Source organism: Scyliorhinus canicula, chromosome 15 (genome assembly GCF_902713615.1).
Source record: "Scyliorhinus canicula chromosome 15, sScyCan1.1, whole genome shotgun sequence".
In the NCBI taxonomy this organism is placed as follows: domain Eukaryota; kingdom Metazoa; phylum Chordata; class Chondrichthyes; order Carcharhiniformes; family Scyliorhinidae; genus Scyliorhinus; species Scyliorhinus canicula.
The window spans coordinates 37,223,521-37,246,050 of record NC_052160.1 but is presented as its reverse complement, the minus strand read 5'-3'; the positions used below and the strand labels follow the sequence as shown (position 1 = coordinate 37,246,050).

Here is a 22,530-nt window from a genome sequence, read left to right as displayed (position 1 = left end):
GTTGGGGTGTGCCCTTCTCTTCTAAATTATACCTTGTTCAAAAACCCAATAAAAACATTTATTAAAAAAAAAAGGTACTTGCCCGGTTTCTGATGTTCGCCAAAGAATTTTGTTGATGGCTTTGCAAGGGAACGGACCTGAGAGAGGAAAGAAAAAAATGTACTTACTATATAAAATGTGCCAAAAATTGCATTCTAGTGATCATCTAGTAGTGAAATCATCCCCAGTGTGGCAAAAGTCTTGCAAGAGTACTTTCAAAGTTCTGAGAATAAGGGTTAAGTAGTAATGCATCAAAAGATACTTTAATTCACTGACTTTGTATCCTGGCTCGTGTCCCTTCCCCTGCAATCAGCAGGAGAGAGGGAGGAACTCAGCTTTGGGTCTGTCAGAATTATTGTACTTCGAAGCTCGGGGTGTTTGCAGTTATAGGCTGTGCAGCCCACCCACAATGAGGCTAGACACAGATCCAAGAGACAGGGAATCACTCATATGGAGCGTTTTTTTTTAAAAATATGTAGAAGAAGGTTCACCAGAGGCAAGAATAAGAAGAAATAGAAGCAGTGACTAAGTGGTGCTAAATTAGATTTACAAAGGACCACCTTCAAAGATTGAAGGACAACAATTTCAAAGATTGCACAACTTTGAGCACTGGAAAATAACAGATGTGCGTGTACTGGGAGTTTAGGAAAACAAAGGAAGTTCAGTAAAAGCACGATTACAGAGTAACCCAGTTTCACTTAGATATATTGGGGGAGGGGTGGGTACAAATATATTCAACTCAGTAATAGAAGTGCTGAGTTTAGCAGAGTAGAAAAGTTACTTTGCAAGAAAATTGGAAGCCATTATTCAAATTGGCAGAGGGTTTTCTACATTAGAGTATTTGATCCACTGGAAACCCTATCACAACAGAACAGAGAATGAAACATAAGCAATGAAGCAGTCCATGGAGATTTTAATATTTGGAACTCACAAGGAAAGCTGAAGAAATTAGCATTGTTCCCTTGTGGCCCTCATCTCACTGCTTTCCAGCTGTACAGTCCCAAGTGATGAGAACACAACACTTTTCATTAACACCTTCCACAGGCACCAAACCACCAAAAACAATTCCTTCCCATGTGTGCACACTCCCACAATTCTCCCCCATGTGTGCACACCCACCCAAACAAATTTTGATTGCGCCAGCAGACTTTTCAAACACAAAACGGTACTCATGTTTTTAAAACGGAAAAAAAAAGTAAGCTATGCAAAATGTGAGGGAACTTAACCAAATGAGCAAATCTGAAAATTAAGAAAGTGCGGCTGTGTTTCTTTTGTGTAAAGGTATGTACTTGTGCAAGTTAGTAGGAAAAGTAGTTTTGTTTAAAAATTAGACTTTTGGACAAAGTGACCAGTTTCTTTGCCAAAAACCCTGCCTACCCCAGGACACTATTTGACTTCTGGTGCCTATTTCAGCAAGCTAGTTGCTTTTTCAAAACAGTATTTTGCTTCCCAACAAACTGCCAGCTGCAATTAACTACACAATACATTGAGCTTAACCAGCCTGAAACAAGGAATTGTCAAGTGGATAGGAATCATGCTTTCACTACTCATCTTGTTTCCAAGAAATGGTTTCCTCTCATCAGTTTTCTGCCTCTCCCAACAGCCCCTCCCTCTAGAGCTTGTCTGCCCAGGACTGTGAATCATTCACCCATTCCTATGTGGAGCAGGGCCCAGGGAGTGGCAGTATTTCCCATTGCGAATCTGGGGACCATTTAAAACTTGCTATACCTCCTCCTAATCAACCTCAATCTGAAAAGATTGAAAACCAGTTCATGCAGTCATTACTGCAAGACCTCAGGTAATCGGTGTATTGATTCATTCAAATCTAGACTTCTACAATGGATTTGAAACAACCGATTCCCCCATAAACTGGATTTTCACAACATGCAACATTGAATACTGTACTTGTGCTGACATACTTACCATAAGGGATGGAGGAGGTGAGGGGTTGAGTTTTGCACCTTGCACTGTTCACTGGCCACACCATGTAACCTCCATCACTGTGAGAGCTGACAAATGTCCTGCTGCTCCTCTCCCAGCTTATGCTCTCAAGCTGCTATAGAATAACAATCTCATCATTAACCAGCATTAAGCATTTCACAACACTGCACCAACTGAATCAATACAGAGGAAAACATGACCTAGTAAATACACCAAGAAACAACCTCAGGTTTGCTTCCCCCTCTTTGCCAAGTTACCTCAACTAAACCATAACATTATAAAGCACAGTGGGGTTTAGGGTGGTGGGAAAAGTGAAAGAAGAAATCAAGGCAAAAAAAAAGATCCTACTCTCCATTTACATTACTGGGCCTCCAAGATAGAGGTATTGTTACATGATTAGTTAAACAGCTCAAGTAGATGAGTGCAAGGAAGATAACAAAGTTTAAGATCCAACAAGAAAAGGGAAGTTAATACAAAAAACCTAGACCAGTTTGGAAATGGGCAGGTTTTCAAAAGATGGATGGACGAGTCAGATGGAAAAAAGACTTTAGGGCCTCAGTAGCATTTTTTAAAAGATTGCAAAAAAAATACAGATGGTACCTATCAAAAAAGGAAACGACTCAGATTTAGGATGCCATAAATAGAATCAATGGAGATTGAAGATGGTGTAAAGACAATATGAACATAGCAATGAGAGAAACAGAAGTTAAAAATACAAGGAACACCAAGAGGGAGGTGATTATAATTTTATTTTTCAAGAACACCAATATTTGGGTTAAGTCAGTCAGTAAAATAAAATTAAATGACAGGATGGTCAATTTATAGATAAAAGCTATTTTTAAAAAAATTGACTGGAAGCAAATCCTGAACTGATCAAGGGCATGGGAACAATCTAATGAAGAGTGAAAGGGTTAGGTAGTTTGGCTAAAGACCAATGTGTCAGGGCCTGATCGAACACCCCGAGGAACAAAAACTGCCCAGGGCCTACCAAAGGTATTCCAGGGCTTGAAAATGTGAATGGAATGGATGCAAAAAATGGGTGTGGCCAATGTAGTACTTCCCTTTTTAAAAGAAAACAGCTGCAACATTGCCATCTTTAAGAACTGGGTTAATATACCAGATTATTCCTTCATTCTTCAACTTATATTTTTATACTGCTTTCGTACAATAAAATGTCCCAGTGCTTCACAGGGCTTATCAGACCAAAATTGACCCAAAAAAAGAGAGACATTAGGGCAGATGGCTAAAACAGGTTGGTTTTGACCAAAAACACCATACGACAGATGCTGGAAACGGAAACAGTTAACATCACAGGTGAATGGTCTTTCATCCCCAGAACTGAAAGACATTAGAGATGTAATAGGTATTAAAACTTGTACAGAGGCAGGAAAGTAATAGGGTGGAGGGTAGGAGTGCTGAAATGACAAGAGGGAGGATTCCACAAGACAAAATGGGATGGTACTGGAGTGAGTAGACAGTTTATGTTAAAAGTGCTACGTAAGCACTGTTGCTTCACAAGCCAGGGTCCTAGGTTCGATTCCCACTTGGGTCACTGTGCTGAGTCTGCACGTTCTCCCCGTGTCTACGTGGGTTTCCTCCACGTACTCCAGTTTCCTCCCACAAGTCCCAAAAGACACGCTTGTTAGGTGAATTGGACATTGAATTCTCCCTCAGTCTACCTGAAGAGTTGGCAGAATGTGGCGACTAGGGGCTTTTCGTAATAGCTTCATTGCAGTGTTAATGTAAGCCTACTTGTGTCAATAATTAAGATTATTAAATGCACATTGATGTTGTTCACAGGCTGTGGAAGGAATGAGATTGCCAACTCTGATGTATTCTGAAGTTTGATGTATTCTGAAGTTTGACCACATGACCAGGACCCAACTATCTGATCCTTGTATACCAACACTTGGAAAAAAAGAGCTCACTCTGCATCCGAAACATCCTTTTTTAATAACCATCTGATTATTTTTCTTTATGACTCAATTTTATTCCCCCAGAGTTGCTCACTGTTTCCATGAGATTAATCTTCAAACCCTGAACACTCCACAATTTTTTTTTTGGGGGGGGGGGGGGGCTACAATTCTAGGGATAGGGAGGTGGCAGGGCCATGGAGGGATTTGTAATGGAGGAGGATCTTTTTTTTTTTTTTTTTAAATGAAGACTTTGCTGGGCCAGAAGCCATATAGGTCAATGAATACTGGAGTGGATGGGGAAGAAGGACTTAATTGGGTTAAAGTTCAGACACAAAATATTGCAAGATAGTAGTCAGACAAAAATCAGATTGATCACCATCTACAATTACATGGTCTACTCAGTAACAACTCAGATCAGGAACACCGATTCTTAGTGATGGCTCTGTTGCAGGTACCTGGTTGCCTAGAAACAGATCCTCCACGGAGTGTGTCGCCTGTCCCCACAGGACCACCAGGCCTCGGCTGTAGCCAATCAGAATCTTATCTGGATCAGTTGGATGTTCCTGGAGCGACTCAACTGGTCCCAGCGCTTTTCCACACTTGTAATCGTCTGGAACACTGACAGCCATCAGAAGATTAAAACCAACCCAACAAATGAATAAACAAATATGTGACCTAGAGATTTGCAGCATTACAGGTGATTACTTACATTTTGGGTTAACAAATCTTTGTCATATATTTCATACTTCAAGACAAAAACTAGATTATACAAATAGTACTTGCAAACCATAAAAAGGCCAGGACTAACTACCGCAAGTGTTTAGACTCGGATACACGCACACGTGTGCATGTAACAAAGTTTCACATCCCACCACAACGAATTAAAAGCTGGATGACCTATTCATGAAATTACCAGATTGCCTGTAAAAACACAGCAGATTCACTTCAGGAAGGAACTTTGCCATTCTTATTGAATATGGCTTTCAGGTTATTCATGAAGACCCTGCCTTCTGAACCTTGTCCCTTGCCAGAGGTGTGGTGATCCTCAGGTTAAATCACTACCTGTCAGCTCTCCCTCTCAAAAAAGGGGAATAGGTTTGTTTCAAATCACTTGCTTTCGGAGCACTGCTCCTTCCTCAGGTGAAATTTCACCTGAGGAAGGAGCAGTGCTCCGAAAGCGAGTGATTTGAAACGAACCTGTTGGACTTTAACCTGATGTTGCCGACTTCTTACTGTGCTCACCCCAGTCCAACACCAGCATCTCCACATCAAAAAAGGGGAAAGCAGCCGATGGTCATCTGGGACTATGGCAACTTTACATGTTGACTGCAGACATACAATGTCCTCTAAATGGCCTAGCAACCCACAGAGTTGAAACATAAAACCAGAAAAACTACCAGCATCAACCCAAACACTGAAAATTATAAAAGGCACATTCAACCCTGTAAAGCCCTCCTCACTAACATTTGGGGACTTGTGCTAAATTGAGGGGTGTTCCACAGACTAGCCAAACAACTCATTGTACACACACACACACACACACACACACACACACACACACACAATCACCTAAACAATCAATGACCCAGATTCCTCTGATACAATCCCCAGAGATCAATAATTGTTCCAGTGACTGATGCAAAGAATCACACAAGATTAAGACTTTTACTGCTAAAAACAAACGGCTACATATTTACTGAGAGTTTGGTGTAACATATAAACATGGTGTGGGTTTATGTTTACACTAAAATACAGCAGACAGACACCCCTATTAACCAATTACTACACCCAAAAACTCCTAGTTTATCTACAACTTGGAGCTCCGTCTCCATGGCAACCAAATTGTATGGTTCCACTTCTAGGCAGAGATCATCATCCCCATTCCAGGGCATTTGGTTTTCAATTAAAAAAGTTTAAAGGGCTAGCATTCATAACTCTCATTACTATTTCTGGGTGTGTACTGTCCATGGTTAGAACAGACCCCACAAGAGTGGTAGAACCAGTTGGAGGCAATGGTCCTTAAAGTACATGAAAGGCTGCCATCCTTGGTTTAGGTCAGTGGGCTACACAGTTGGTTTGTGATGCAGAACAAGGCCAACAGCATGGATTCAATTCCCGTACCAGCTGAGAATTCGGAATTCTCCCCCACTGTACCAGAGCAGGCGCCGGAATATGGGAACTAGGGGATTTTCACATTGCAGTGTTAACGCAAGCCTACTTGTGACAATGAAGATTATTATCCAAGGTAGAACTCATTGATTGACCCACCGTGAACTTGACGTTCGAGGTACAGCAACTGAATCAAGTCACCTAGCCATGCTGAGGCATCGCCTTTCTCCATCTCAGCAGAATCCATCGCTGAGCAATCAACGAGGGAAATGCACCCATCCTCAACTCCGGTTGGTCCAACACCCAAAATATAGCTACAAATTTACATAGAATTTACAGTGCAGAAGGAGGCCATTCGGCCCATCAAGTCAGCATTGGCTCTTGGAAAGAGCACCCTACCCAAGGTCAACACCTCCACCCTATCCCCATAACCCAGCAACCCCACCTAACACTAAGGGCAATTTTGGACACTAAGGGCAATTTATAATGGCCAATCCACCTAACCTGCACATCTTTGGACTGTGGGAGGAAACCGGAGCATCCGGGAGGAAACCCACGCACACACGGGGAGGATGTGCAGACTTCACACAGACAGTGACCCAAGCCGGAATCGAACCTGGGACCCTGGAGCTGTGAAGCAATTATGCTATCCACAATGCTACCGTGCTGCCCTTAATGGACAGGACTCAAAATCAACATTTAGGATTGCCAATGTGATGAAGACAGACCCCCAAAAATCCAATTTGGGACAGGACCCGAGCACGTGTGGTTTGCACCCCCCCCCCCCCCCCTGCAAACTCTGCTCAAGCCCCACAAAAAAAAAAAATTGACTCATTCTGGCCTTGTCCGGTGCACCCCGAAAACAAACTTGAGTTGGATCAAGCTCAACTTCACAGTATGACATAACATTCACCCTCTGGAGGGACTCACTCCACACCTCCTCCTCCAAAATGGGTCCCAGCTCCTCCTCCTACCTTGCCTTCACCGAGTGCACCAGAGGAGTTCTCCCTGTCCTTGTGAAACCCGTTGAGAGCCATTCCACCCCCACCCCCCCCCCAAAATTAAAAAAAATAAAATAAACTTACTTCGGTAGTAAAACTGGGAGGCATCGAATTAACACGAATCACGGCAAGATATTAATCTTCATGCATTTACCCCGATCCTCTAGCGACAATGGAAGGCTGTACCACCTCTTGGGATCAGCTTCCAATTTCAAGCCACCTGGACCCCGGATGCTAGAAACTAGTTCCAGCCAGATGGAAACGCAGCTCCCCCCCCCCCCCCCCCCCCCCCCAAACCCATTTCATCCCTCCCCAAAGGGCTAACCACAAAGTACTTGCTCTTCCCTGAGAAGGAGCTGAACCTTTTCAATATGCCCATGATATCCCCCAAAACTGTCCCAGGAACTCTTACGTACAGTAAGAGGTCATCCACATACAGGGACAGTGTTCCACTCCACCCCTCAATTTCTCTCCACTTTCTGAAGCCCTCAAAGTGATAGCCAACGGCTCGATTGCCAACACAAGCCAAAAAGAGGCATAGGCCACCTCGGCCTTGACCCATATGCAACCAAAACTACCTTGAACACATGTTGCTGGAATTGAACAAACAAATGCGATATAAAATAGGATTATTAGTTAGAATAATGTAGATGTGATCCAGTCGGATGGTAGTGAGCTCACAGACAAAGAACAAAGGGATTCAGCAAAACATGGCTTGTGGGGGGGGGGGGGGAGAGAGAGCCTCGTGCAGGGTGGTGAAAAGGATGCTGGGTAACAAGAGGCCCAGGGTTGAGGAATGCGAAGTGAGCCAATCAGTATATATGGCCAGGTCAGGAGGTGTATAGGATGACCTATGGGAATCTTGTATGTGAAACTTGATGCCATTTGAATAATATGTGCAGAGTTCTCTTTGTCTCCGACTTCAGTCGTTTCCAGGGGCTTCAGAAGACTGCACGTGTTCTGAATCTCTATAGAGCGGGTCAGCCTTGCAAGTTGTTTAAAAATAAATAATACTATACCTACAAAGCCCTCTCGAGTTTTATTGAGGCCAGACTGACGGGTAAAGAACTTGATTTGTCATACACACTAGCAGACAAGCTTCATAGCACATGGCTTGTATTGCAGAACAAGGCCAGCAGCACGGGTTAAATTCCTGTTCCAGCCTCCCTGAACAGGTGCCGGAATGTGGTGACTAGGGGCTTTTCACAGTAACTTCACTGAAGCCTACTTGTGACAATAAGCAATTATTATTATAATAACAGTCGCACCCATGACAAACCCACTGCAAAAAGATAGCTCCACTCACTCAGTTCCATCATACCCTTTTTCTGCGTGCTGAGACATGATCATTTCAAGTCTCTGGCCCCAGCGCTGGTGTATAAATGACAGAGTAATTGCCTCACGTTAAATGACAGTTTTCTGCCCTTCACAAAGCCCATCAGATCTTCCCCACTACCTCCAGGGGACAAGGCTCCAAACACAATGCTAAGACTCAAGCCTAAAGCTTAGCATCCACATTGATCAGCAAAAATCGGGCTGTACAACCCACACTCTTATGGGGTCCTTATTCTTCTTCAGGAGGAGGGAGATGGATGGCCAACTGATCCGCAAACTTCTTATAAAATTCTACCAGGAACCAGTCTGGCCCCAGCACCATCCCCAGCTGCATCTTTCCTAAAGCTGTTCAGACCTACCCGAGGTTAAGTGAGGGGGACAAGGCTACATAGAGGGGCCGATAATGGAGAAGATAAAAGATGCGATTGGGAGGATGCAGTCGGGAAAGGTGGCAGGGCTGGATGGGTTTCCGGTGGAATATTATAAAATATAAGCTGGTATTGCTGATGGTGGGGATGTTGGAGGAGACAACAGGGAAAGGGGCTTTACCACAAACTTTGGGGCAGGGCATCGATTTCCCCGTTACTTAAGATAAGGACCTGACGGAGCGTGGGTCGTGTAGGCCCATATCACTTTTAAACGTGGACGCAAAGATTGGCGAAGGTACTGGCAGGTAGGCTAGAGGAGTGCCTCCCAAAGGTGATAGGTGAAGATCAGACGGGGTTTGAGAGAGGGAGGCAGCTCTTTTCGAACATTAGGAGGGTTTTTGAACGTGGTTATGGTACTGGCAGAGGGGAAGGAAACAGAGGTGGTTGTGGCATTGGACGCCAAGAAAGCGTTTGACCGGGTAGAATGAAATGAAAATCGCTTATGGTCACGAGTAGGCTTCAATGAAGTTACTGTGAAAAGCCCCTAGTCGCCACATTCCGGCACCTGTCCGGGGAGGCTGGTATGGGAATTGAAGCGAGCGAGAGAGAGCGAGCGAGCGAGAGCACGAGAACCATACATTTGAGCCAAGGAAGTAGGATGGAAATTTTCAGAGATGGGAGGGGGGGAGAAACAGGACTGGAGAAGGGGGTAGTATCGGCGGTTTACAGGGCTATTTTGGAGATGGCACCACTAGAAGGGAGGAAGAGTAGAGAGGGTATGGAGGAGGGGTTCTGGCGTGAGGTCCTCCCGAGGGTGAACGCCTCCACCTCGTGTGCAAGGTTGGGGCTGATACAGCTGAAGGTGGTGTGTAGAGCACACCTTACAAGGGCGAGGATGAGCTGGCTCTTTGAGGGGGTAGAAGGTGTGTGTGTGAACGTTGCGGAGGAGGCCCCACAAACCACGTTCATTCAGTCCTGTCCAAAGCTAGAGGATTACTGGAAGGAGGTGTTTGGGGTAATCTCTAAAGTGATGCAAATGAAACCGGACCCGGGCCCTCGGGAGGCCATATTCGGGGTGTCGGACCAGCCGGGGCTAGAAACGGGTGCGGAGGCAGATGTTGTAGCCTTCGCCTCGTTGATTGCCCGAAGGTGGATCCTAATGGGTTGGAGATCAACCTCTCCACCCTGTGCCCTGGCGTGGTGGGAACCTGCTGGAATTCTTGACGCTTGAAAAGGTCAAACTTGAACTGAGGGGAAGGATGGAGGGGTTCTCCACTTCATGGGATCACATACACCATTAGGGGGGCTGGGACGAGGACGAGGACAGTATGCGTTCAAGGTGACTGGGTGATTTCCGATTCTTTTTTGTTATTTGTTTATGTCAACATGCGGACCAATGTCTGGGGTTTGGTGGGAGGATGGGATCATTGTTATTGATATGAGGATTGGCATTACATTGATTACTGATTGTTTATTGTTGGGTGTAAATTTGGGAGAAAATATGAAAGAGAATAAAAGATATTTTTAAAAACTGTTCCTCCTCCAACCCCAGGGGCACCTCCAACTCCTCCCACAATTCCTCCCTGACCTGTGGGAACTCCAAACCCTCAGAACTACACCATCCCCTGCTCTTCCTCTGGTGGCTCAGACTTAGCAAGGAGCGAAACTCCCCGCTAACCTTTTCTGGGGCGGAGACCAACCTACCCTCCACTTCCTGCACAAATCTCCCTAGCAACCTCTTGTCGCTGTAACTGATGAGCAGCAGGCGGCTTGCCTTTTCCCCATATTCATACACCACCACCTTTAAGCACCACAGCTGGTGCATCGCCCAGCCCATGTACTTTAAAAAAAAAAAAAATTAAGAGTGCCCAATTCATCTTTCAATTAAGGGGCAATTTAGCATGCCCAATCCACCTCCCTGCACATCTTTTTGGGCTGTGCAGGTGAAACCCATGCAAACACAGGGAGAATGTGCAAACTCCACACGGATAGTGACCCAGAGCAGCTTTTGAACCTGGGACCTCAAGTGCCGCGAGGCTGTAGTGCTAGCCACTGCACCGTGCTGCCTACTTCCAGCCCATGTACAACAGGTTGAACTGCATTTGTAACTTCTTCCGGCATGCCCACAACTCCAGCAGGAACCTGGGTTCAATTCCAGCCTAAGGTGACTGCATGGAGCTTGCATGTTCAGTGTCTGAGAGAGTTTCCTCTGGGTGTTCTGGTTTCCTCCCGCAGTCCAAAGATATAGTTAGGTGGATTGGCCATGCTAAAATTGCCCCTTGTCCAGAGGTTTAGGTTAGGTGGGGTTGTGAGAATATGGCAGGGGAGTGGACCTAGATAGAGTGCTCTTTCAGAGAGTTGGTGCAGAATATGGGCCAAACAGCCTCCTTCTGCACTACAGGGATTCTATTGGTCATAAGCTCCTCCCTAGTCATCAAGTACAATGCTGCCCCACTTCAAGGACTGTCTTTGAAGCAACAGCTGCCACTAGATTCATATTTGGAGGAGTTGTAGGAAACATTCTTTCCAGTGTTGATGACATTGTCATTCTTGCGAAACACCATCCAGAGTGTAGAGGATTTTACCTATTCGCATGTGGTAGTCAGAGCTCAGGGATCCCAAAAATAATAGATCGGTTCAAAGTTCTGCAGTTGTGCTACGTCCCATTGTGAATAGTGATGGACAATTAAATCGAGGATGCAGGGTGACAAACATCCCCATCTGCTATATGCACTGATACAGCAATGATAACAACTGAAAATTTGTGCTCCAAAACTAGCTCTATCCCTGGCCAAGCTGTTTCAGTACAGCTGCAACACAGGCATTGACTCAATGTGGAAAACTGCCTGGATACTTCCCCATAAGTTTTCTCCTAGCGATGGAAGGGGGTCATTGACAGTGCCATCAAGCAGCATTTACTCAGCAATAACTGCTCAATTTGGGTTCCACAACTCCAGTCCAAACATGGACAAAAAAGTGCATCAAGACAGCATTTGATCAAATGCAGCATCATTAAGGAGAGAGACACACAAAGACACGGCTGACTGGAGTGTATCTAGCACCAGGTCAGCTGGTTGCGAATGCTGGGAGGCCAATCATTTCAGCTCCAGGACACCATTGCAGGATCTCCTCACAGCCATCTTTAGCTCTAATGACTATCTCTCTATCATAAAGTCAGAAGTGGGAATGTTCACTGCTGATGGCCATGTATAACTCCCCAGACTCCAAAACAGCCAGTGTTCATATGCAGCATGACCCAGAAGGGGAGACAAACCAATTAGTGCCAGAGTGAGGGAGGGAGACCAATCTAGTGGCCAATATCACAGTGAAGTAGTGGGACGAGGCCATCACAAAAGTAAGCCTCTAATGTGCAAAAGGAATTGCCTTTCAAATTTAGGAATAGTTTTGCTGCAGTTTCTCAATAAATTTCTGCACAGCCGCATTATCCCTCTAACTCCAGAACACGCAGAGATAAACATCCTGAAATCAAGCACAAACCTCATCTTTTTTTCTAAACTGTCTATTTGGCAGCAAATTTACATAAATTAAGTAGATTAAAGATTGTGGTCAAAGGATACCAGAAAACAATTAAGACACCAACTGACATTACATGCAACTTACAAACACTGATTTTGGACACATGTAATGTGACAGCCATGGTCAGAATCACAACACTGGTTCATCCAGCTAATCCAAAAGTTATGTATCAAAAGCATTCACAGATCACGTCTTTGAAGCCGTGCACAAATTAGCATTTCATACCAGTGACCTGCTGCAAGTACAAGACAAAGTTTGTTGGCAGTGTGAATGAGTCAGTTCTTATCACTTTCCCATTCAGGGAAATATTGCAACAGTTGGGGAAAATCACTCCACATCCCAGAATTCAGGTCTGCTCCAAAGATCATGGCTCAGTTTTGGATGCACGAGCCTGAGTGAGGGTCAATAGCTTGTTTAAATGTTAGGGAAGTATAGGAAATACAGCACATTTATTTAGAAAGCAGAAGACCGAGGTGGTGAACTGTTAAGAGGTCTTCTAAGAATATCAGATTATCAAAGGTTTCGATAGGGCACACGTGGAGAAGATATCACCACTTGCAGTTGAGATCTTCCTTTACATGTCAGGTTCAAAATGTATGCAAACATCCAAATCTACTTCACCACATCTAAATTCTCCAGTCTTGATATTGTCAGACTGTGTTGTCAGGCATCCAGTGCTGGATAAGCAGAATTTCCATCCAGTTAAATACTGGGAAGACCAAAGCCACATTCCCTAGACAGTGACTCCATCCATCTCCTTCGCAAAGGTATGAAACTGAACAAGAATATTTACAATCGATGTTATTTTTAATCCTGATGGAAACTGCCATCTACATTTCTGTGCCATCAAGATCGTCTATTTCCATCTTCCTAACATGGCCTGACTTTGCCCTCTACTTCTCACTCTTGCCTTTGTTACTTCTAGACTTGACTATTCCGTCACACTCCTGACCAGCCTCTCCATACTCGAGCTCATCCAAAACCTTTGCCATCCAAAACCTTTGCCATCCAAAACCTTTGCCACCTGTAATCTCACATCAGGTCCTGATCACCATCATCCCTGCGTCTGCTCAACTACAATGGCTCCTACAAAAGCCGTCCTCATTTTCAAATCCCACTACCTCTCTGCAATCATTAACTGCCTCCAGCTTGATAATCCTAAAATATCTGCACTCCTCCAATTGAGTCTCTTGTGCGGTGCAGATTTTAATCATGACCTGCTTTCAGCTGCTGGAGATGCGAGCTCAGGATTGCACCCCTAAACCTTTCCAACTCTGATCCTTTAAAACTCGCCCTAAAAGCTTTGACCATCTTCCCTAATATTTTGGAATTGTGTTGAAAGTTTGATAACATCATTGTGAAGCACTTGGAATATTTTATTACTTTAAGGCACTGTATAAATGCAAGTGGTTTATTTTACATTAGAAAGTCTAAATTTTCTTTGGTGCTTCTGCAATAACATGGTGCCACAGTGACCACTTTCACTCACTTGAACACAGGGCTCTGGCTGGTGCCCAGTTAACCCAACTAATTCTTGGGATTTGCTGGTGTAAAGACAGGCAGCAGTCAATCAGGCAAATTCTAGGGCTGCTAGGAATCAGCATCAGGTAACCCTGTACAGGTACTGAGGGACAGCTTTTTTTGCATTTGCAGAACCCATTCAGGGTAAAAGGAAACTGAAATGGAAATAGGAGCCAGCCCAATTCAACTCAGCCATCAGCTCTGACAGAATCTGGAACACCCGTGGATCTAATTTTTTGGGGGTATTTTAGGAATCAGATGAATAATAATTTAATCTGCAGCAGTGCACAGACAATACAATTGGTGGCCAAATGCTGTACTTGCCCAGTAGGCTACTGGTAAACTGGGGTAGGTGCCATCTTTTTCTTTTCTGAATAGAGTGTACCAATTATTTTTTTCCAATTGAGGGGGAATTTAGCACAGCCAATCCACCTAACCTCCACATCAATGGGTTGTAGGAGTGAAACCCACAGACACGGGGAGAGAATGTGCAAACTCCACACAAGTGACCAGAGGCTGGGATCTAATCCGGGTCCTCAGCGTTGTAGGCAGCAGTGCTAACCACTGCGCCACCTGCTGCCCTGGGAAGATTCCATCCTAACCATACCAAACACACTCTTGTGGAAGCTCACTATCTGGTTATTCGCACAAGCCCCCCCAGCTTAAAATAAATTCTTGGCAAGTACAATTGAATTGCTGAAGCGTGATTCATTTACTGACAAGTCACTGGGAATTTTGCCTCACTGAAGATCAAAATATTTGGGGCAATTGCAAAGTACACAGCACTGTAGGTGCCAGAATAATAAACCTCAAAGCACGAACACAACATTGTACACTGAGCATTAATTACAGATGCTATCCTGGCGTTTGATCCAGTGCAATGTTCCATACCAAGTAATGTTTGGCCCTTGAAGGTACATTGCTCAATTTCATAAATCAATTCAAGAGACTTGGATTGGAAGCCCCATCATACAACACAAGGGGATAGATAATTGAGAAAAGCTTGCAGCATGGAGGGGGCAAAAGGTACTTAGTCTCTCTGTTAGATTTAATACTCTCTCAAACTCGTTGCTCATTAAGACCAAATAATCACTATAACTGAACAGGCAGCAGGAAATGAAACAGAAAGGAAGAACAGGCAATGGACAAAGTCCTGGATTGCAGATTTACAGTGAATCAGAATGTGTCCCTAAAATACTGGGGTGAGACTGGTTGTTACACATTTGTCACTGACAGCAGGGACAACAGGGCCTGTATTAAGAAACACTGGCACATTATAGCACATTGCATTTGTCATATTTCCTTGAGCATACTTGGGAATAATTTACCATGCAGACCTCAAATCACAATGCTGCATACTCTCTCAACACTCTAGTATTGTCAGCTTCCTTTGGGAAGCTCAAAAAAAAAAAGAGGTTACTTTCTTACTGTCAGACAAAGTCGCCTTTTATTCCACTAGTGAAAAACAAGTTCAATTTACAACTAACTGCAGTGGGTCGGACATAGCAGGAGGTCAGGACGCCATCTGAAATACAGGCCAAAATATAGTTACTGATTTTCCCTTAAACTGCTGCTGAATAAATTATTTCAGTAAAAGGAATATACTGATGTTATGCAAAGCTGAACAGAAAGACTTGACAACTAGGGGAAGTAGAGCAGGAGTTTTTGGAGTGGTGGAGGGCAAGATGGGGAGCACCATATTAGCAAACACTGGTGGAAGCCATTAACCAATCCTCAAGTACAGGTCAGGAGTGAACATTCTAACAAACATCCTTACCCTCCTCATAAAAATTGATTTTTTTTGAAGTGCAATTAGTTGTTCTAATAACAAGCACAAACTGAAACAACCCTGGTTCAGAGGAAGCTGCAGGACCTCAAAATCCTTTCCAAAAAGGATAAATACAATCAAAACTTAAAGTCACTCAAAGTTAAATGAAACTTACCAAACAAGAGTCCAGTCAACTGCATCTCATGACCTACCATGGAAATAGGACAAGATACTCACTCCACACTGGGAAGTTTGCCAAGACAAATAAAAACAATCCAGGATAACTTGCACAAGCACCAACATGGTTTCACTTTTTAAATTGGCCCTTTTAGGAGCAGGAATATTTTGCTGCCGATATGATTGTTATATATCATTTTTCATCAAGACTACTTCTCTTTATTTCTTTACTTGAATGCCACTTGAAAAAGGAACCATTTCTCAGGTGTAAACTTGGATTGAGCACCAGGCAATTCAATTATTGAGCTGTTGCAATAGATAATCTACCCTGGCCCAATACTCATGTGCACTGCCATGAACCAGGGGCAGGGAGGTTTTGTGAATACACAGATGTAGTTCAGGTGGCCCTTCTTGCCAAGAAATACATTTGATCAGAACTTGACTTTGAATAAGACCTCCTTTTACTGTAATGAGAAACTTAAATATGCAGAATTTGCCACCCTCAGAATTAATCCAGTGACTAGTCAATACAGCAGTTGAAAGCAGTTCTAATTACACGCTTGGCTATCTTACTGTCTAACCATTCAAAACAGTTGGAGGATTTGCACAAAAACTATGGAGTAAGAAACTTTAATTCTGCTAGAATGAAAAGTAGCCCTTAAAGACCCAAAATCTCTCTACGAAAGCTTGTCAGAAACTATAAAAGTTGAGACTTCCAGTGGCTGTGATAGAGTAGGAAGCCACACATTTGGGAGCTCCCGTTTTAAAGAGACTTTTCGGTTCTTTTGAGAGCCCAAAACGGAAATTTTTCAACGTTTCCCGGTGGGGGAAGGTGTGCTAAACAACTTTCCCCACAGTCCATGCCTCAAACTCAGAGTGGAAAGGGGGAAAAAACGGCAGCAGCTCCTCAGAAAAAACGGGGGAAGGAATCCAAGATGGCCACCGGAGGAGCCCCAGAGGATTGGAGGCTGTGGGCCCAGGAGCAACAAACTGATCTCCTGCGCTGCTTTAAAGAATTCAAGGATGAGGTGCTGAGCTCTCTGCAGGAAACGAACAGAAGGCTGTCAGAGATTCAGTCCACCCAGGGTGCTGCCATCAAGGAGTTGCAGACGCAGGCCACTGAACGAGAGGAGGAGGCCGTGGTCCTCGTGAGTAAGGTGGAGGGGCACAAGGCACTCCACAAGAAGTGGCAGGAACGCTTAGAGGAACTTGATCACCGCATGAGGTGGAAAAACCTGTGGATCCTGGGCCTTGCGGAGGGGCTGGAGGGATCGGACCCGACAACCTACGTGGCTGCAATGCTGAACTCGCTAGTGGGGGCCGGGTCTTCCATCTGCCCTTGGAGCTGGAGGGAGCGCACAGGGTGCTGGCCAGGAGACCCAAGGAAGATGAACCCCTGCGTGCGGTGCTGGTGAGGTTCCACCGGTTCAGTGATTGGGAGTGTGTGCTGCGCTGGGCCAAGAAGGTGAAGAGCAGCAAATGGGAGAATGGGGTAGTACGGATCTACCAGGATTGGAGTGCGGAGGTGGCTAAGCGGCGGTCCGGATTTAATCGGACGAAAGAGGTGCTTTATAGAAAAGAGATAAAGTTCGGAATGTTGCAGCCCGCGCGCCTGTGGGTAACTTATTCGGACCGACACCATTATTTCGATTCCCCGGAGGAGGCGTGGGCCTTCGTGCGACGGAGAAACTGGACTTGAACTAGGGGTTGGGGGTTGAGAGGTCGGCTGTAATATATTAGTGCTGGATTCTGCTGTTGCTGTGTTCTTTTTCTTCTGTTTTTCTCTTCTTGTCTTAGTACTTTTGCAATTTTGATATGGTTATTTACGGAGGGGTTGTTCTGCTATGTTTTTGTGCTGTGGGCATTGTTTGGGCTGTGTATCTTATGGGGAGGGTTGGGGGGGGGGGGGTCTGTTTTATTCTATGTCGGAGTGGGGCTGATATTTGGGAGCTGCGTCAGTAGGGTGTGGTGGGGCAGTGCGAAAACACGGGCTTTCCTCTGGTTTCCCGCGCTGCGGGGCTGGGGGGGGTGGAGACGGTGACGGGGTTGAATGTGCTGGTGAAGCAGTCAAGGGTACTGGCTCACCTGAAGGGGCTAAAGGCAGATGTGGCAATGCTTCAGGAGACCCACCGGAGGGTGGCGGACCAGGTCCACCTGAGGAAGGGATGGGTGGGGCAGGTTTTCCACTCTGGGTTGGATGTGAAGAACCGGGGAGTGGCGATTCTGGTGGGGAAAAATGTGTTGTTTGAGGCATCGGAGGTGGTGGCGGATAAGGGGGGTAGGTATGTTATGGTTAGGGGCAGGCTACAAGGAGAGAAGGTGGTACTGGCTAGTGTGTATGCCCCAAATTGGGACGATGCGGGCTTTATGAGGCGTATGTTGGGACGGATCCCGGATCTGGAGGCGGGAGGTCTGATCATAGGGGGGGGGGGGGGGAGACTTTAATACGGTGTTGGATCCTTCACTGGATCGGTCCAGCTCTAGGACGGGTAGGAGGCCGGCGGCGGCCAAGGTACTGAGAGGGTTTATGGATCAGATGGGTGGAGTGGATCCATGGAGGTTTGTGAGGCCGAGGGCACGCGAGTACTCTTTCTTCTCCCACGTACATAGGGTCTACTCTCGGATAGATTTCTTCGTGGTGAGTAGGGGACTGATTCCGAGAGTAGAGGAGGCAGAGTATTCGGCCATCGCAATCTCCAACCACGCTCCGCATTGGATAGAGTTGGAGATGGGAGAGGTGCGGGACCAACGTCCGTTGTGGCGGTTGGATGTGGGGTTGTTGGCGGAGGAGGAGGTGTGTAGGAGGGTCCGGGCAAGTATTGAGGGGTACCTTGAGGTGAATGATACGGGGGAGGTCCAGGTGGGGATGGTCTGGGAAGCCATGAAGGCAGTAATTCGTGGGGAGCTGATATCCATCCGAGCACACAGGGAGAGGAGCGAGAGGGATAGACTGGTGGGAAAGATGCTGGAGGTGGACAGGAGGTATGCAGAGGCACCAGAGGAGGGACTGTTGGGGGAGAGGCGCAGCTTGCAGGCTAAATTTGATTTGCTGACCCCTAGAAAGGCGGACGCACAGTGGAGGAAGGCACAAGGGGCAGCGTACGAACATGGTGAAAAGGCGAGTAGGATGCTGGCTCATCAGCTCCGCAAGCAGGATGCGGCTAAGGAGATTGCTGGAGTGAGAGACAAGAGTGGGAATGTGGTGCAGAAGGGGGTAGAGGTGAATGAGGTCTTCAAAGGACTTTTACGGGGAACTGTACCGGTCGGAGCCAACGGGGGAGGAGGGGGGGAATGGAGAGGTTCCTTGACAGGCTTTCTTTCCCGAAGGTGCAGGAGGAGAAGGTGGAGGGGCTGGGTGTGCCGATTGAGCTGGAGGAGCTAGTTAAGGGGATCGGGCAGATGCAGTCAGGGAAGGCACCGGGGCCGGATGGGTTCCCGGTGGAATTTTATAAAAAGTTTGTGGACCTAGTGGGCCCCTTGCTGGTGCGGACACTCAATGAAGTGTGGGAAGGGGGGGGGGGGGGGGGGACATTGCCCCCGACGATGTCGCGGGCGCTGATCTCATTAATTTTAAAGAAGGACAAGGACCCCCAGCAGTGTGGTTCATACAGGCCCATATCTCTCCTCAATGTGGATGCTAAGGTGCTGGCAAAAATTCTGGCCACCAGGATAGAGAACTGTGTGCCAGGGGTTGTGCACGGGGACCAGACAGGTTTTGTGAAGGGAAGGCAGCTGAACACGAATGTGCGGAGATTGCCGAATGTCATCATGATGCCGGCGATTGAGGGGGAGGCAGAGATAGTGGTGGCGCTGGATGCGGAGAAGGCCTTCGATAGAGTGGAGTGGGGGTACCTATGGGAGGTGTTGGGGAGGTTTGGATTTGGTGAAGGGTTCATTAGATGGGTAAGGCTGCTATATGAGGCCCCGATGGCATGCGTGGCCACGAATAGGAGGTGGTAGGAGTACTTCCGGCTTTACCGAGGGACCAGGCAGGGTTGCGCCCTGTCCCCCTTGTTGTTTGCACTGGCAATCGAGCCGCTGCCGATGGCATTGAGAGATTCAGAGAGGTGGAGAGGCTTGGTGCAAGGTGGAGAGGAACATAGGGTGTCGTTGTATGCCGACGACCTGTTACTGTATGTGGCGGACCCGGTGGGAGGGATGCCAGGAGTGATGGAGTTGCTAGCCGAGTTTGGGACCTTTTCAGGTTATAAATTAAATTTAGGCAAGAGCGAGGTGTTTGTGGTGCACCCTGGAGACCAGGAGGAAGGAATTGGTAGGCTCCCGCTTAGGCGGGCAGGGGAGAGCTTTAGGTACCTGGGGGTGCAGGTGGCCAGGGACTGGGGGACTCTTCACAAGCATAACTTCACCAGACTTGTAGATCAGATGGAGGAGGAGTTCAAGAGGTGCGACATGCTGCCATTGTCGTTGGCGGGGAGGGTACAGTCCGTCAAAATGACGGTGCTTCCGAGGTTCTTGTTCCTCTTTCAGTGCCTGCCCATATTTATCCCCAGGGCCTTCTTTAGGAGAGTGACTAGCAGTATTTTGAGCTTTGTGTGGGCACATGGGACTCCGAGAGTGAAGAGGGTGTTCCTGGAGCGAGGAAGGGATAGAGGCGGGCTGGCGCTGCCCAACCTTCTGGGGTACTATTGGGCAGCCAATGTGTCAATGGTGCGTAAATGGGTGATGGAGGGGGGAAGGGGCGGCGTGGAAAAGAATGGAGATGGCGTCATGTAGAGGTACAAGCCTGGGTGCCATGGCAACAGCACCGTTGCCGCTCTCCCCCAAGAGGTTTACCACGAGCCCGGTGGTGGCGGCGACCCTAAGAATCTGGGGACAGTGGAGACGGCATCGGGGGGAAACAGGGGGCTCGATGGAGGCTCCACTGGGTGGCAACCATCGGTTCATCCCGGGGAACACGGATGGGGGATTTAGGGGGTGGCAAAGGGCGGGCATCAGCAAATTGAGGGACCTGTTTATTGGTGGGAGGTTTGCGGGCCTGGGGGAACTGGAAGATAAATTTGGCCTTCCCCAAGGGAACATGTTCAGATACCTGCAGGTAAAGGCGTTTGCTAGGAGACAGGTAGAGGGATTCCCTTTGCTGCCCTCGCAGGGGACGATGGACAGAGTGCTTTCGGGGGTGTGGGTCGGAGAGGGGAAGGTGTCTGACATCTATAAGGTAATGCAGGAGGTGGAGTCGTCGTCAGTGGAGGAGCTGAAGGCTAAATGGGAGGAGGAACTCGGGGAGCAGATAGAGGACGGGACTTGGGCGGATGCCTTGGAGAGAGTCAACTCTTCCTCCTCATGTGCGAGGCTTAGTCTCATCCAATTTAAGGTGCTGCACCGGGCCCACATGTCCGGGACCAGGATGAGTAAGTTCTTGGAGGCGAGGATAGGTGCACCAGATGTTCGGGGAGTCCAGCGAACCACGCCCATATGTTCTGGGCATGCCCAGCACTGGAAGAATTCTGGAAGGGGGTGGCGGAGACGGTGTCGAGGGTGGTTGGATCCAGGGTCAAACCAGGGTGGGGACTCGATCTTTGGAGTTGCGGTAGAGCCGGGAGTGCAGGAGGCGAAAGAGGCCGGTGTCCTGGCCTTTGCGTCCCTAGTAGCCCACCGAAGGATTCTGTTACAGTGGAAGGATGCAAGGCCCCCAAGCGTGGAGACCTGGATCAGTGACATGGCGGGATTTATAAAATTGGAAACGGTCAAATTTGCCCCGAGAGGATCAATACAAGGGTTCTATAAACGATGGCAGCCTTTTCTGGACTTCCTGGCTCAGAGATAGGTAACTTGGCCAATAACAACAGCAACCTGGGGGGGGGGGGGGGGTTGCACTATTGTAGTGTCTATTCTGTACCTTTATAGTGTGTTAATTTGCATTGTTGTTAAAATGCTGTGTTGTTCATTGAGGTGGGGCGAATGTATACGATTGTTAATATTATTGTTATTTTCGGTATTTTACGAAGGTGTGTCAATGTTGTATAAAATCAAAATTTTTCAGTAAAAATTATTTTAAAAAAGGAACTATAAAAGTTGTTGAAGAATAAAAATCAGACTAACATCTAAACACCATCAACTTACCACCTAAACAATTCTAGGAACAATGGTGTTCAAATCTAGTCGAGCTATAAATTCCTGGATTGATCTTATTCAAGACTGCACAGATTGGAAATTATGAGCAGCACTAAGCAACAAGTTTGAGAGAAATGTTGCACACACACTTTTTGAAAACCAAGTGCACACTTACCTCTGCAAAACCTCATCCTGAAAGAGAGTTTTACCATCCAACAGTTGCAATGATGGTAAATCCAGGAAATACACACCTCCACCTTCTGTCCCCAAATATGCCATGTCACAGCAAGACTTCAACATGATCACAGTAATTCTGGTAATGCTGGGAGAACTGTACAAAAGGAAATGTTACACTTTAGCAGTTTCATTTCTTGCATATTAGGAAAACATTCATTTTTAAGGGTACTCAATTCTCCACATTAAATTGTGTAAATTTAGGGGTCATCAGCAAACATGCTACACCAGTTTTAGTTCCAAAACTCCCAATGTTTCTGGAGCCGAAAAGGTGCAGGATTGAATGGAGAATTCGGATTTACTACATCTTACTCAAAAAGGAAAACTTGTAGATCGTTATACAACAGGATGGGGATCATTGGCAGCTTGCATGCAACTGGAAACTTTCCTCTGCACGGATGTTCATTTCTCTCCCTGAAGGCAACTTCGCATGGCAGATTTTACTAAAGGCACTAGTATCAGCAGTCCTCGTCATCCAAGGGGGGAATTCTTCACATGCAAGCATTAGTAGT

General features: G+C 46.4%; 1 protein-coding gene across 4 annotated transcripts in view; it reads right to left on the bottom strand.

The window, feature by feature from the left end:
- Positions 1-22,530, bottom strand: part of llgl1 (LLGL scribble cell polarity complex component 1) — a 100,447-nt gene that overhangs the window by 37,010 nt on the left and 40,907 nt on the right. For 3 of the 4 annotated variants that reach the window (XM_038820746.1, XM_038820744.1, XM_038820747.1), the window contains exons 5-8: positions 21,960-22,115; positions 4,352-4,514; positions 1,963-2,095; positions 83-137 (exon numbers count right to left, since the gene is read on the bottom strand). In XM_038820746.1, the coding sequence (XP_038676674.1) occupies positions 83-137; positions 1,963-2,095; positions 4,352-4,514; positions 21,960-22,115 (507 nt within the window). The remainder of the gene's footprint in view (positions 1-82; positions 138-1,962; positions 2,096-4,351; positions 4,515-21,959; positions 22,116-22,530) is intronic. The other variant, XM_038820745.1, reaches the window with a different exon arrangement.